This window comes from Cephus cinctus, unplaced genomic scaffold (assembly GCF_000341935.2).
Source record: "Cephus cinctus unplaced genomic scaffold, Ccin1 Ccin1_scaffold0189, whole genome shotgun sequence".
Classification (NCBI taxonomy): domain Eukaryota; kingdom Metazoa; phylum Arthropoda; class Insecta; order Hymenoptera; family Cephidae; genus Cephus; species Cephus cinctus.
The window spans coordinates 310,934-326,469 of NW_014332911.1; the positions used below are offsets into that span (position 1 = coordinate 310,934).

The following is a 15,536-nucleotide window of genomic DNA, read 5'->3' on the forward strand; positions in this document are numbered from 1 at the left end:
CAGGGCCTTTCGTCGGCAAAATAGTTGAGAACCTTTCATCGGGATAAGGCATTCGTTTGATGAACTTTAAAAGGAGGATCAGTGTCCTCGGCTCCTAGCGTTTCGCTAAAGGTGTCATTCTACCTTGATTCTCTTTTACAGGAACAACTTGACATCCTGGCTGTATAATGTTATTACCCACGCACTAGGTGAATGCTACGTGCAAAAACTCCTCGTGCAAATTCAGAGGCAGATCTCAACATGCAAATTACCACGTTGTCACGAAATTTTTCGTTTCACATCCGGACGTAATTATTTTCAGGTCTCATCCGGTCGGCCAGACGTCAATCGGTCTCTCGTGGAATTTCTTCAGGTTTCCCAACCCCATCCGTTTCCTATTACTGTATTCCATTGGAGGATTTCACAAAGTTCCCAACTTTCCATTCCGCATATTGAGTATCTAGAGCACAAACGACGCTAATCCGATGATCGATCACGTCAATGTCAACCGGATGCCTGATAGTCACTCTCCCTTCCGTTTCGTACACTTTCGAACGGGCACCCTTTCACCCTTTCACCCTTTCGCACGGCTGCCTCCGCAACAGGAAGCTTTTCCTTCCCCCTTAGAGCAGAGTTAAACCATCGTGAATTCTACCACAGCGAACTTACCCTTCGCGTCGATGAAATTTCTCCTTGGAGGCTGCCTCGAACCCAAATCTTCGAAACTTTGCCGGTTAAGCCATTAAATCTCATTACAGTTTGCGACGGAAGACACAGGGAGACGCAGCATCTTCCGGCGAGCGTGATCGTCATCAACAGGGACCAGGTTCACTGATCCAGCAAGGAACTAAGGGGAGTAATTCAAATACGGCAGATTGTCAAGTTTTAACAGTTGGCCGTTGCAGCAGAATCTTGGACAATGGAACGACGCCAGTGGTTGCCAATGGTTGCCAACGGTTGCCAGCGGTAGCTGCTTCGATTGTCCCGAGTTTTCGTGTATCTGGAATCTAGGCAGCCCTACCTTCTCTATCCACTCTCCCTGTATCTTGAATTATGTAACGCGGTCCGGTGGCGTTGAGTCGAGTTCTGCTCTTGTCGACCCTCACCGGATTAAGGAGGTTTCGAGCAACGGTGGAAATTCTGGAGATTTCATGTAGAGAATGTTTGATCTATTCGCACCCGTGAAGTGCCTCCTGAAGGAGGAGCCCGTGCAAGTCGATGATTTGGTCTTCAGACTGCATTCCAAAGTAACTGTACTCTTCCTGGCTGTGTGTGCCATCCTGGTCACGGCTAAGCAGTTCGTCGGCGATCCTATAACCTGCATTACGGATTCCAGTATAGGTAAGGGATAATGAGATCCGCCCAATGCGTCCAGGACGCGATACCTCGATGCACCGAGCAGCCTCCGGCCACTTTTTCTCCTTCGCTTTTTCTTATTTTTTTGCTGCTTCCTTGTCTCGCGCAGAAAGGACTACGATGGCTTTAAATTATATTCCAAGTCATTCCGTTGAGCGCGGGCTAAACGTTTTCCGATAGTCGGAAAATACCATTTCTCTCTGGCGCTGTGCGAGCCGCTCTTTTTACTGTAAGGGTTGGGACTGGCCAGGAGTCGAGGCCACTACGAGCTTCCGAATTAGCACATGGTGGAGCATCCTCGGGAGCAGCTGGCTGGAGACGCTCTGAAAGGTGCTCGTGAAAAGGAAAACACGAGCGACAAACAACCCGCTTTTAAATTAAAGTGTCACTCTTTCGGTCAGGTATTTGCTGTCGCTTGGAGGATGTGCAACCGGAAGAGAAGAGTCCCCGGGCTTCAATGTCTACTTCCTTTTCGACCCAGGCCACTTAGTGTAGCGTAACAGGAGAGTCGGGGTTCGGACGACACTTATATTATCCAATTCCAGTCTCATATTAGCGTTTCCCCGCATTCCTGCGAGCCGCCCTGCGCGTTCCTTTGGCATTCCCGTTAACTCGCTGCATAGTATCATTACATTGATTAATTATACTCTCTACGTAAATTTACCGCGTAGGGAATGCACGCCTCGTATCGCCCTGAGATGTTGCAACTTTTATCGACTTTGCATGCGCACGGCTTTTCTCTTGCTATTGGCTCCGTAGGGAATCTCAATAATAAAGGACTCTCACGCTCTTTCCGCTTTCTATTCCTGGAAATCACTCACGCCGTGCGCTCTGCTTCGCTTGGATAGATTAACGAGAGATGCAGCCTTCTACACCACTTTGGGTACAATTATATCGCTGATATTTAGTTTGTATTTCATGTCCCATCACGTTAAGCGCACCCTGTGCTCTGCCTACCTAAAAGTGAGATACTCATTCAAAATTCAATTGACAATGACAACCCGCCACCTACCTTCCCAGTTTGACCAATTTTACCATCCAGATAAAGAACCCATAAACGCCTACTGCTGGATCTACAGCACGTTCACAGTGTCGAGACATCTAGCCGGTATTACTGGTCGCGAAGTTGCCAGTCCTGGCGTAGGGCAGGTTCTTCACGACGACGAGATACACCATCACCGCTATTATCAGTGGGTCTGTGTTTCATTCAGTGCGCATAATCTTAATGGCCTCTTATGGTTTTCTATATTGGTAAAGCTACTATTGCCGGTTAACACTGAGATCCATTGGTTCGATGCAACAGGTCTGCTTCGTCCTGGCCCTTCAGGCTATCCTGTTCTACTTACCACGTGCCCTCTGGACCATCTGGGAGCGGAACACCGTGTGGTTCCTTTCGCGGGATCTCTCCTCGCCCTTCCTCAGGGACGCCTGGACGACAGACAGGAAATCACAGCTCGTCGAGTACTTCACCAGCAGTGATCTTCACTCCCGCAACTTTTACGCCCTTCGCTACTTCACCTGCGAGTTCCTCAACTTCTTTAATGTAGTGAGTGCATCCCCTTCTCTACCGTACGAGATAAAGAGAAAGGATTCGGCCTTTTCATCTGGGCGGCACCAGTGAGTTTTTCCCGAACGACTAGGCGCAATGACGAACCGCTCGTCCTACGGTTCCTTCCTCTATTCCATTCTCCCTCTCCTTTTCTCCCGACCTGTTCCTCTCTTCCTCTTTATCTTCTGTAGGTTGCCCAGATATACCTTCTCGACCTCTTTCTCGAGGGACAGTTTACAAAGTACGGACCTGCCGTTGCTGCCTTCGCCACGGAGACGAATCCTTTTCAACGAGTAGACCCAATGGCCAGGCTTTTTCCCAAAGTCGCCAAATGTACGTTTCACACCTTCGGATCGGCTGGCTCGACACAGACACACGATGCTCTTTGTGTGCTCCCGCTGAACGTTGTCAACGAAAAGATCTTTGTGTTCATTTGGTTCTGGTTTTTTTTTTTGGCTGTTATTGGGGCCACTATGCTCATTTACAGGTACGAAGCTCGTTCCTGGTATTCGTCATATCGAAGTTATTGACTTGGCATAATTTGAAGTTTTATTTTATTAATGTTAAAACAACAAACGATGTGGAGACATTGCTTTTACATTATGCATTTTCTTTGCAACCAGGATAATAGTATTCTCGCAGCCTTGGGCTCGTATATACTTGCTGCGAGCATCGGCTAGGGTTATGTCTCACACGATGGCGGAAACCGTAGTTCGGACACTTCAATTTGGTGACTGGTTCCTCCTGCAGCAGCTTGCTCACAACCTCAATCCTATCATCTACAGAGAGCTCATCCGTGAATTGGCGAGAGAATTTGATAAAACAATTAATATAGTTTAACTGTGCTAATATTGTTGGATATTCGCACTAAGTTACTTTTTCAATTTGTATCAGTTAAACCCATCAATAAATGGCCGTAATCGTATAGCATTTATATTTATTGTATTTGATTATCGGTAAGCTTATGGTAATAGTAAATTACAACAGTATTTTACCGCTGAGTGGGGTTATAATACGTTACGAAATTTATTTTGGTTGGGAACGTCATCCTTTTTCTTTCCCCTCTGTATACTTTACTCAGGGTACTAACGTAATCTAGTCCTTATTGTCCTATCTAGCGGTAAAATGATCGAACTAGAGGAGTGAGTCATGCTACGGAGTACAATGATTTCGAGAATAGGACCTCTGCCAGTTTGCAGATGGCGTTAATGCCTTATTCGTATTTTGCTCGGATAGAAGATAGCAGTGCCCTCTTGGTATGGTATATTTAAAAGCTGAAAACTGATCACAGCTCTGTTGGGAAACTCGGGAACTTTGTGGTACGATGAAGCCGACACGCTGTGAAGACTGGCACATCTCATTGAAGGAGAAAGCCAAAGAAAGTCAAAAGCATCGACGTATAGCATGGACTACGCATAGACATAGCAAAACGTGGTCGGCTGCAAGAAAGAGGTAGTGACTGGTGGCGGCCAAGCCTTGTCTCGTTCTAGTCAGTAGCGTAGTAAGATGTTTGAGGACACCGAACATAATAAGGTTTTTGCATTATAATATTAAAATTAAATTCTAAATATTCGTATTGTTTTCTAGATTTCATACAAGCGCTGTCTGATCTATTAGTACGTTCTATTTATTGTTATTTTCATATATTTTAGACATTTGGAAACTAAGTTTTTTATATAATTTTCGGAAAGTGAATCGTGGGAAAAGGTAACAATATGAAAGAATTTATATGCATGATGTATTTTTGGCATATCGCGATATATTTTTGTTACAAAATTAATAATTAATCGTTTAACACAGTTTTACATATACAATTTTCCATCTTACAAGTCGAAATAAACACTACGCCAAACAATTTATAAACGAAGGGATTAGCGTCTAACAGTACGTTCTTGAGATCCTCTGAGCAATAAAAAAGTAGCCAATAGGAACTTTAGAAAAGGAAAGCTATTGGCCGCCACCTCACTTCCGCTTTGTCTATTCGAGCCGACACTTTTTCAATGAGCTCACAGTACGGATCGCGTAGTTCATGCTATATGTCGATGGTGCCACCCTATTCCTGGAAAATGAAATTGAGATCTATAAAGTTTGATCGCATCGCTCGCACCCTCAGGAATCATCACCTATCGCCACCTGGCAGTGAATTGTGTCTAGTGAATGAAAACGAATAGCGTGGTCAACTCTAATCATTGGTGAGTGTTCTACGGCGGTGAGAACTGCATGCAGACCAGTCAGGCAGCGCAGGGCGGCTTGTCGCCATTTTGTTTATTTTCGCGTAAAAGTGGTTCGACCGTGCGAAGAAATCGGCTGTTTGCGAGCCTGAAGACGTAAAAGGGGTCGTGAGGAGAATCAGTGAGAAATTCTGTAAGATTCGGGAAGAAATCTCGTGCCTAATTTGATCGTCCAGAGAGATCGCAGTAACTTCGAGATCCTCGAGACGCGTATACTCTCTAAAGAACCAGATACATAGATACCGCAGTGTAACGCGCCGGTCCGACGATCGGAAAACCGTTTTCAAGACGTATAGCGGGGTAACCGAAGACAGTGATTTAGGAAGGAGTCTTATAAATTTGTATTAGCCTGAAAGGCACGAAGTGATCGTGCAAAGGTACAGGCTCTTTCAATAAGAAAAGGCTAACGTGAGAGAGATAGAATTATAAGGGCTGGGTGAGGAAGAGGGAGAAAGAGTGCGCCCGTGTTGCGTGCGTGCGAGAGAGTGAGAGAGAGAGAGAGTCAGAGGAAGAAAGAAGAAAAGAAAGAGCAAAGACAGAGAGTGAGAGTAACGAGAAACGCAATCCAAGAATTTCCTCTAGGGTGGAATATATGCTGTGGGCGTCCCCCGAGAAAGCGGGGGCATACGACGGCCGCAGAAATTGGGCGAATTGCAAGCAAGTACCAATCGTCCTCGTGCGGTAAAGCGACGTCGCCGTCGGGCCGCAGCAGTGACGTGGGTGGAGACTTTACGGCAGCTGGTACGGAACCGGCGAACAACGTCAAAGAGGTCAGGGATAATCAATTGCAAGAAGATCAAGAACTGCAGCAGCAACATCTTCAAAGGAAAAATACCCTCCAGCATCCGCTGCCGGTTCTGCCACGAGAGGCTCCTGTCTTGCCAATTCAAGTATCTGTAGAAGTGACCTCGTCGGCGCAAGCCGTCCGCGAGGTTTTCGGCGCAGACAAGACGACCATCAACATTGGCATCGCAATGAACCACGTTAACGATAAAGAAAACCTGAACCAGCTCAACGCTACGCCGGTCCAGGTGAACGAAGTTGAGGAAATGGATACGCAGGAGGGTATGTTGTAATAACATGATGGTTACATACTTATTCATAATTGGGAGTACTCGTCAGTGCGTGCTGAAAACTTGTTTAAAGGAGTGATTGTGCTTGGTTATGGAGCTCCTTGTTTCAAGATATTTTTATTTTGTTTTGTTACTTGATTCTGGTAGTCCACAAATTTGGCCAGAGATTTCTCTTGATGTTATTCGTGAAACAGTAAGGGGTCATTTTTGCTAGATCATTAATGGTTGTAGTATTCAACTGTTGATTGAAGATGTCACAACATCATCCACATCTATCTACTGTAAAATAAAAGAGAACATTATTAGAAATGCAAACTACTTGGAATTATAGATGCTGGATTGAAAAACCAATTTACAAATGATGGGAAGTATATTTTTCATCTTATCGGATGCTTTTTTTTATCTGCTGTTTTGTATGTATATATCAGACAAGGATTGCTTGGTGAGATTGAAATAACTTCATTATTTGCGTGTATACTATGAATAGGCAGTTTCGTTTCACCTTTGCTACGGATATATAATAAAAACACAGTCCAAAGCAAATTGTCTTTAAAATACAAAAATCTGAACCATATATCTATCTAAGGATTGGTTGTAAGTCAAATACAAATCAAATCTCTTAAAGAATCAGATAATTTGGTGCTGTTCTCAAGCTCAATACTATTAGTATTGTTTTAATGAATCACACAAATTTTAGTTTTATTAGTGAGAGGCTGTATGAAGTAGTAATCGGATAGGATTTATTGATAATCACAGATCTAGCTTGATTTCCTCTTCCAGTGAACGTCAAAGCTTTCCTTTTAACGTAATTTGTTCCTACGATTACTCTCAATAATAAAGAAAAGTATTTTTTTTTTTCGTAAGTAATATTGTCCCGATAGGTTTTTGCCGCGTAACTTTACATTGACCTATAGTTAAATCTGTAGAAACACCAAACGACGGAGGGGGCGACGGAAACGAGACACGAGCAATCAACGGGGAGCCCGAGCTGGCGTGTATCGTGCAAGATCAGGACATGGAGGAAGGTGCGAGATCATCATCCAGATAAACAACAAATCCAGACCCATTTCTTCTAATCTCTCCCTTTCAACTCTAATAATTCATTTGGTTGTCTTTTCATTTTACCTGGAGATGTTATACCTGCAACCCTGCATGGCCCGTCTACCTTGTTAACTTTAATTCAATCCATCGATTCAATGGACTCTGGGAAAGAAATAATCATCATGTACTATTTGATTCCGTGATATATATATATATAATATATAAACTATAGGAAAATTGGAATGGTACAGTTTGGAGAACATATTACGCCGTGGATACGAGTCACCAAGAGCACCGACTAAGCAGTAGAGAGTACAGTGAACGCGTAAATGCACCCACTATAACCGAATTTCTAAAAATAACAAAAACCACGCGTCGATCTTGGCTCCTCACGCATTATAAGTAAATCTCTTGTGGTCGTTGCACAAAACTTACAATGTTTATATAGTAATTTAGATTTTAAGGGTTTCCTTAAATTGCATTTATTAATCTACTTTGAAGAATCTTTGTATCCTAATAGCCTCTTTCCAATGAGTCTTAAGAATTTTTCTACAATTTCCTGGGTGCACGCTCTGGCATAACTAGCAGTAGATCCTCTTGATTCAGTTTGCAAAAGATGGATTTCTTGTGTATTTTGTTTCAGACGAGGCTAGGTCTGAGGCGACCTTTCGGTACACAGTTGAGAATGTATCCAAGATGAAGGATTCTCAACTATCACCCCCTTGTTATGTTCGGAATCTACCATGGAAGATTATGGTGATGCCAAGAATGAGTCAGGCTCAGGAGCGACAGTCACAGAGGTCTCTTGGATTCTTTCTCCAGTGCAACGGCGAGAGTGAATCGACTTCTTGGAGCTGTTACGCCATTGCCGAATTACGTTTATTGTCACGCAAGGAAGGCCAGGAACCGTTCAGTAGAAGTGCGCTTGTCTTAAATTATGTCAATTGATAATTTTCTCTAAAAAAATATCGACCCTTATCGTTTTCTTTCGACTCTTTCAGAAATACAACATCTTTTCTACAGCAAAGAAAATGATTGGGGTTTCAGTCATTTCATGACTTGGCAGGAAGTTTTGGATCCTGAAAAGGGATATATCAAAGATGATTCCATCACGCTGGAGGTAAGTAGGATATTCATTGCGACTGAGGTGAATTTCGTCTCGCGATGTTTAGACCTTACCTTATCGCTTTTCACATTGGGAAATGTATGTAATTTTTACATGTCGGGAATTGTAATTGAGATAGAATTCTGGGGCTTCTAAATCGATATCCTCAAAAGCTCTAGTTTAGCCAATAGAAACGGAGTTTTTCTAGACGACTTCATTGGGCTAGTTTCTATTTAAGTCAAATTCGATTGAAACCCAATGTTCACGCTTGCCTACTTACTTCTTTATTACGCGTGAGTCTCCTTTGTTTGTTAATTTATGCAAAGCATGTCTTTTCCGAGTTTCGTTCAGTAATCGACTAAGATGTCGGACATAAAGAGCTCAGTCAAATACTCGTAGTGTCATGTTTCTCGAATCTTGGAAATATATCTGTATATCTATTGTATCATAATATCACAAGACTTCCTGGTATGGCTGTGCTTATAAGATTCAACAGATGGATGAAGTGGCTAAGAATCTACATATATCGTCTAATAAATTCTAAGTTCAAGGTCTAAAATATTTTGAAAGTCATCGAAGTTCTGTGATATCTAATAATAACGTTCATTCTAATTATGTCCATTGCGTTCGTCTCAAATTATTTGCGTAATAGAAACGAATTTACAAGCGTATTGAACTCTCATTGTTTGCAATAATTTATAGGTTCACGTTGTGGCGGACGCACCACACGGTGTTAGTTGGGACAGCAAGAAACACACAGGGTATGTAGGACTGAAGAATCAGGGCGCCACGTGCTATATGAACTCTTTACTTCAAACTCTCTATTTCACAAATCAGGTAAGTTTATCAAGATTTGTTCGTTTTAATAGTCACAATTTATTTCGATATCTTACCGAATATTTGGATAAGATTTGGATCATGAGTGAGCTTGGATTTCATTGAATTATACTTTTAGTTGCGGAAGGCGGTATATAAAATGCCCACAGAAAGCGACGACTCGAGTAAAAGTGTAGCCCTGGCGTTGCAGAGGGTCTTTCACGAGTTGCAGTTTAGCGACAAACCCGTCGGCACTAAAAAGTTAACCAAGAGCTTCGGTTGGGAAACACTGGACTCTTTTATGCAGCATGATGTTCAAGAGTTTCTACGTGTGGTAAGAAGCTATTTAACGGGAAAGAGAATCTACTCGATGGGAAAGGTGCTGATAATGATTGTCCGCAGCTCCTTGATAAATTGGAAAGTAAGATGAAGGGAACTTGTGTGGAGGGTACAGTGCCAAAGTTATTCGAAGGCAAAATGGTGTCTTTTATCAAGTGCAAGGACATTGACTACACGTCGACTAGAATCGAGACATTTTATGATATTCAGTTGAATATAAAGGGCAAGAAGAATAGTGAGTTATATCCATGTGTTTCTTTTTGTACTTAAAATTTAATATGTTTATTAATTCTATTTTTGCCCTCAGTTGACGAGTCTTTCAGAGATTATGTGAGCACAGAAAATCTTGATGGCGATAACAAATATGATGCTGGCGAGCATGGCTTACAGGATGCCGAAAAGGGTGTGATTTTTTCTTCCTTTCCACCCGTTTTACATTTACACCTGATGCGCTTCCAGTACGATCCTGTCACGGATTGTTCTGTCAAATTTAACGACAGGTTCGTCACCCTATGTCATGAGTATTTCAAGGTATGTTGAGATAACAAGGATGTTTTTTTGCTGTGCAGATTCGAATTCTACGAAAAAATCAGTCTCGAACCATATCTACAAGCTGAAGAAGCCACGAGAGCGGATTACACATTACACGCTGTTCTGGTGCACAGTGGTGACAATCATGGTGGACATTACGTTGTGTTTATTAATCCAGCTGGAGATGGAAAGGTGAGTACGCAATTTTACCTTTCGGCTAATTATTTTATCGCTATGTAATTATCGTTATCATTATCTGTCTACTTATGATATCAATTATAAATATATCTCCCTTTCTTGCACAACAGTGGTGTAAATTCGACGACGACGTTGTATCACGGTGTACGAAGCAGGAAGCTATTGAGCACAACTATGGTGGCCAAGATGAGGATATGTCTATGGCTGTGAAGCATTGTACCAATGCGTACATGTTGGTCTACATAAGGGACTCAGAGCTGAAAAACGTCCTGCAAGAGGTTACAGAAGAGGACATCCCTCAAGAGGTCAGAAACGTCCTTCAAAGAGAGCTTTCCCAGGAGTTGAACGACTTAGACCGTGACAAAGACACGACTGACGCTAATAGAGATACTCACACGGATAATACGAGTCTACGTCCAACCACGCAGAATCCTCGTAATCCAAATCTTTATATTCATGATTTTTAAACGCTCGGGGCGGAATCCCAAAAACAGATGAAATACGCTCGGAGACAAACTTTTTAAATTGGCTATAATTTTCCTTTCGTATTTAAATGCTTTTTAAGGGCGCATTGTCGAAATCACTTGCGGGATCTACACGTTTAATATTGTCGAGTCCAGATTTGATGAAGCAAAAGAATCATTGTAAAGGAAAGAAGAGTGAGAACATTTTTTAAGATCAAAACTGATGATTTATTTGGATTTTGTCTCTATCGATATAAGAGGAGTAATATTATCTTGTGAGGAGTTGCCCTTAGGTCGCTGATAATTGATGGTGCTGTCGAATATCGATTTTCTCTTTGCACGCTGTGCTGCATCTCGGGACATGTTTTACCAGAGGGACTGAATTTCTATAGTATATCGACTTTTTGGGAACACTGATAAGGGAAGAGACTATCAAAATTATTTATAAAATCTAATTGACAAGACATAGAACGTTCTATGTGTACAGGAAATTGGAACAAAAGATTTTAATTCCTTGTTAATCGCAGAACGCGTGGACATTCGAAAATCGGTTTCGGAATGATTTTTGAAGATGCTTAGAGTAATTAAAAAAATTGTATAATACGTTAAATGCTAATCGACATAATTGTATTATAGTTAATGGAGGACTCTCGAGTGTAGAGAATTTCGTGATGTCGCTTAATTATTTGAAAATCGAATGAATTATTATCATGGCGATCGTGGGTTTTCCTTTTTAATAGACGATCACTGACTGATTGGATTGATGAATGCCGATCCATGGGAAAATATTAAGATTCCTCAAGCGTAATCAATTTACAGGATTTACACGATGACGAAGATAATGGGAATAATTAAGTTAAAAAATATGCATTGTTGGCACACTCTACTAAGTCCAATATGTACGTCCCTATATAAGTTCATTGCACATCCAGAGTACTTTTGAGGGATGAACAAAAAGAACATAGATAAATTTTAGAAACATCAGCTTCCTTGATATGTCTTCTTATAATGTATTTGTTATTTAAATAGGATTGTTTAGCGAGCGCGTCCTAATGTCATTTATATAGATGAGATAAAATCGCGACTTCCAACGACGAGATGAACGTTTATCATTGTTTTTACTGGCATGTGAAACTGACTCTCCCTGCCTTCGCTTCTTTGGAGCTGACAAAGACAGATGCAATCAGTAAAGAGCTAACAGAAAAAGAGACAAAGAAACACAAAATCGACCGAACGAACATAGATACGATCGAGCGCGTCGTTAAACCATAAAATTTGTTCAGTGTTGATAGTGATTACGAGTATTAACAGATGCTTACCTATTTATTTGTTGTTATCTATGAATAAACAAGAGAAAAGAGTACAGAGTATCATCGATGGAATAAAATAATGTATAATGGCTGTAATCGTGAGATCCCTTTTAAATGCTCTACCAATATAATATTATGTTTCAATTAAAACCAGAAAACAACCGAGTGACAGGCAGGTGAAAGTAAAACAGAGGCTACAAAGAGATACTGTGACACAGAATAAAATATCGGGAATTTTGAGATGATTATTAACGGTTGGAGCCCACTTTGTCTAGACTATTTTTTTTTTAAGTTTCCCTATAAGACTGCGTCTTCATTGAATCACTAAATTCATATGAACTTTATATTATATTTCCTTACTGTTGATGTTACATGTTACTGTATATTAATTATTCAGCATAGTCGATCTTTGATGATTGGATCAAATGAAATAATTAAATGACTGAATAATAATATCGATTTCGTAACCTGTAACATATCGTATCGTTTTAATAACGGCAGATAAACAAAATTAAAATTACTTGGATACACGAAGAAAAAAAATAGTTATATTTTTGTCCAAAGTAAAAAAAAAAAGGAGAATGTGAAAACGGGCAGCTATCAGAAATGTATTATGTGAAACGAGTATTAGTTGGAAAAATGAAAGAAATGCATAGAGTAAAGAACGATAGAATGAAACTAGAAGATTGTGACGATTCGAGTATTCTGTACACCTGGATAATTTTAATTTTGTCGGTCTAGCTGGGGGAGAGGCTGCAAGAGGAGAAGAGGCTGGAAGTGATAAGAAGAAAGGAAAGAAATGAAGCGTACTTGTACATGACAGTTAACGTCCTTCTCGAGGACAGCTTTGATGGTCACCAGGGCAACGATCTCTACGATCCAGAGCGCGCTCTATATCGCGTATTCCGCGTCCGTAAGCAAGCTACTCTACACGAATTTCTTGAACTTCTCAGCGACAGTTTGGTGAGTTTATTTCTTTGTACTTTTCACCCTTATCAGGCATTTTTATTGATGTTGATAGATCTCTTGTCTGTTACCTTAATTATATCTCATTTACTTATTTTGTTCGACTAATAATCATGTTTCTTGTCTGTATTCACAGAAATATCCAGTGGAACAGATACGGGTTTGGCCCTTTAGTCATCGTTCAAATCAGACCTGCAGGCCCACTCTCATTGAACCGGAACCGGATCTTCAGAAAGCTGTTACCGAGTGTGCAGAAACTGCAAATCCCTGGACAGTATTCGTTGAGCTGGTCCCTCCGGATTCTGGCTTAACTGCACTTCCGTCTTTTGACAAAGACACTGACGTTTTATTGTTCTTCAAATTGTACGATCCGAAAAATAAGAAGATACACTATTGTGGCCACCATTATATGCCGGTTACGGCCAAAGTTCGTAAGTGGGGAAACGCATTATTTTCAATAGTCAATCTCGGTGTTTCATTTCCTCTAATGAATTAGACCTTAGATACACCTGCCAACGGTCTAGTTTGACTTGTCCTATTTCAATTCTATTTCAATTGGAGGACATAGTAAATATGAGAAGCAAATGACAAATAATCAATTTTTCAGTTTTCTTCCTAATCTTTTCAAGGTTCTTTGCCTCATTCTGTTGCTTATTTATAAGAACACTGATAATAATTCGTAGGGGGTTCCGATAACCCAACTGATCTCTGACATAGACTGATAAACCATTCCACCGTGGTTTTCAATCATATCCATTTTATTCTTGCGTTTTATTCTACCGAATTGTGTTGTTTAGCTGAAAAAGAAAAACAGTAAATATGACAGAGTATCAATTTTATTTTGTGCAGAGGAACTGATACCAATTTTGAACGAAAGAGCTGGTTTCCCACTGGATACAGAACTGGCACTATACGAAGAAATCAAACCGAACATGGTGGAGAAAATAGAAAACCTTACAGAGGCTCTAGAAAAGGTTCTTGAGGAGTTGATGGATGGTGATATAATTGTATTCCAGAAAGAGGAACGTGATATCGAAATGTATGAATTACCAACGTGTCGAGATTACTTTAAGTACGTACCATGCGTTCTATTATAGAACAGGTTTTCTTGATTTTATTAACCCTGATTCTACTTAATGTGCTCCATATCCGATTTCAGGGATCTATTCTATAGGCTAGAAGTAACTTTCTGTGACAAAACAATACCAAACGATCCTGGCTTCACAATGGAACTTTCTCAGAGAATGACATATGATCAGATAGCAAAGGCAGTGGCTCAGAGGCTGGGCACAGATCCATATCTTTTGCAATTCTTTAAATGTCAAAAGTAGGTAAAGTGATATAAGCACGAGAAAGGAGTTTTTCGAAATATTTGTAAATTTCTTTTGTCTAGCTATAAAGATTCGCCAGGTAACCCGTTAAAGTGTACGTACGAAGGAACGCTGAAGGATGTCGTGACCTTTTGCAAACCAAAATCGAAGAAGATCTTCTATCAGCAATTGAGTATCCGCGTGAACGAGCTAGAAAATAAGAAGCAGTTCAAATGTACATGGGTTGGCCCATCGCTGAAGGAGGAGAAGGAAATAATTCTATATCCAAATAAAAATGGCACGGTTGCGACACTCCTAGAGGAAGCTAAGAAACAAGTAGAACTCTCGGAGAACGGATCGGGACAATTAAGGATATTAGAAATCAACTGCAATAAATTATTACCGGGTCCTAAAGACGATGTACCCCTGGATAATCTTAATACATCTGGTACCAAGATATACAGGATAGAGGAGATCCCAAGAGATGAGTTAAATTTGGCAGAGGGTGAAATGTTAGTTCCTGTCGCTCATTTCCACAAAGATGTATACTCGACTTTTGGTATTCCCTTCCTCTTCAAAATCAAACACGTAAGCGTCTCTATGTAATAAAGTATCAAATCTATTACGAGAACATTCCCAAAATAATTTTAAGATCCTCTACAAAGAGATCCTTTTGTCTGCTTTCAGGGTGAACCATTCACAAAGGTAAAAGACAGACTGCTAAAGAAACTAGGAGTTCAAGAAAAGGAATTCGAAAAGGTAATGAAACTCTGATAGCTAATGACAATTCCTAATAAGAAAACTCAATGACAATTATACAAAATTTAAAGTTCAAGTTCGCGGTAGTCTCGCCACCAAAGCCGCAGTTTATCAATGAGGAGGCGGATTACTTTATCAATCTCTCTGACTTCCAGTCTCAACCAAGCCGAGAGGGTAAGTTTATCATTTCCATCAATGAATTGTATTATTCACAAGTAGCAAGTATTATTGTAGCTTACTACAATAATAGCATTGCTATAACGAGAGATAACAATAAGAACATATGTTCCATTGAGTGAAGCTGACTGAGAATAATCTTGTAGTTTTTTCACTTTCGAACACAGGTTCAGCGCCAAACAAGCCTTGGCTCGGTTTAGAACACGTCAACAAAGCGCCGAAGCGCTCTCGAATCAACTACCTCGAAAAGGCCATTAAGATTTACAACTAAAATTTCATCGTACGAAGAAGAGTTGACTTAAGCAGCCAAGACGCGCGCGTATCCCCCCCCC

At 40.8% G+C, this 15,536-nt stretch overlaps 2 protein-coding genes across 5 annotated transcripts in view; both read left to right on the forward strand.

Moving 5' to 3' along the window:
• Positions 1-43: 43 nt before the first annotated feature.
• Positions 44-3,805, forward strand: LOC107264601 (innexin inx2). The gene is made up of 5 exons (XM_015733012.2): positions 44-1,320; positions 2,378-2,529; positions 2,639-2,881; positions 3,076-3,371; positions 3,508-3,805. Exons 1-5 carry the CDS (start codon positions 1,140-1,142, stop codon positions 3,722-3,724), a joined length of 1,089 nt encoding a protein of 362 aa, XP_015588498.1. The 5' UTR covers positions 44-1,139; the 3' UTR covers positions 3,725-3,805.
• A 2,142-nt stretch (positions 3,806-5,947) lies between these two features.
• Positions 5,948-15,536, forward strand: part of LOC107264686 (ubiquitin carboxyl-terminal hydrolase 7) — a 12,583-nt gene continuing 2,994 nt past the window's right edge. Inside the window, exons 1-18 of one of the 4 annotated variants that reach the window (XM_025081931.1) lie at positions 5,948-6,180; positions 7,103-7,213; positions 7,873-8,148; positions 8,231-8,349; positions 9,037-9,171; positions 9,290-9,484; positions 9,553-9,724; positions 9,797-9,989; positions 10,059-10,212; positions 10,329-10,523; positions 12,734-12,955; positions 13,095-13,389; positions 13,808-14,030; positions 14,118-14,285; positions 14,352-14,856; positions 14,956-15,027; positions 15,099-15,201; positions 15,351-15,531. In XM_025081931.1, coding sequence (XP_024937699.1) covers positions 6,090-6,180; positions 7,103-7,213; positions 7,873-8,148; positions 8,231-8,349; positions 9,037-9,171; positions 9,290-9,484; positions 9,553-9,724; positions 9,797-9,989; positions 10,059-10,212; positions 10,329-10,523; positions 12,734-12,955; positions 13,095-13,389; positions 13,808-14,030; positions 14,118-14,285; positions 14,352-14,856; positions 14,956-15,027; positions 15,099-15,201; positions 15,351-15,475 — 3,354 coding nt within the window. In that variant the 5' untranslated portion in view covers positions 5,948-6,089 and the 3' untranslated portion in view covers positions 15,476-15,531. The remainder of the gene's footprint in view (positions 6,181-7,102; positions 7,214-7,872; positions 8,149-8,230; positions 8,350-9,036; positions 9,172-9,289; positions 9,485-9,552; positions 9,725-9,796; positions 9,990-10,058; positions 10,213-10,328; positions 10,524-12,733; positions 12,956-13,094; positions 13,390-13,807; positions 14,031-14,117; positions 14,286-14,351; positions 14,857-14,955; positions 15,028-15,098; positions 15,202-15,350; positions 15,532-15,536) is intronic. The other 3 variants (XM_015733212.2, XM_015733213.2, XM_015733214.2) reach the window with 3 other exon arrangements.

Coding starts and splice junctions, on each gene's coding strand:
- LOC107264601 (XM_015733012.2), top strand. CDS start 1,140: ATGTTTGATCTATTCGCACCCGTGAAGTGCCTCCTGAAGGAGGAGCCC. Junction 2,530..2,638: donor ATCACCGCTATTATCAGTGG/GTCTGTGTTTCA, acceptor TCGATGCAACAG/GTCTGCTTCGTCCTGGCCCT. Junction 3,372..3,507: donor GCCACTATGCTCATTTACAG/GTACGAAGCTCG, acceptor CTTTGCAACCAG/GATAATAGTATTCTCGCAGC.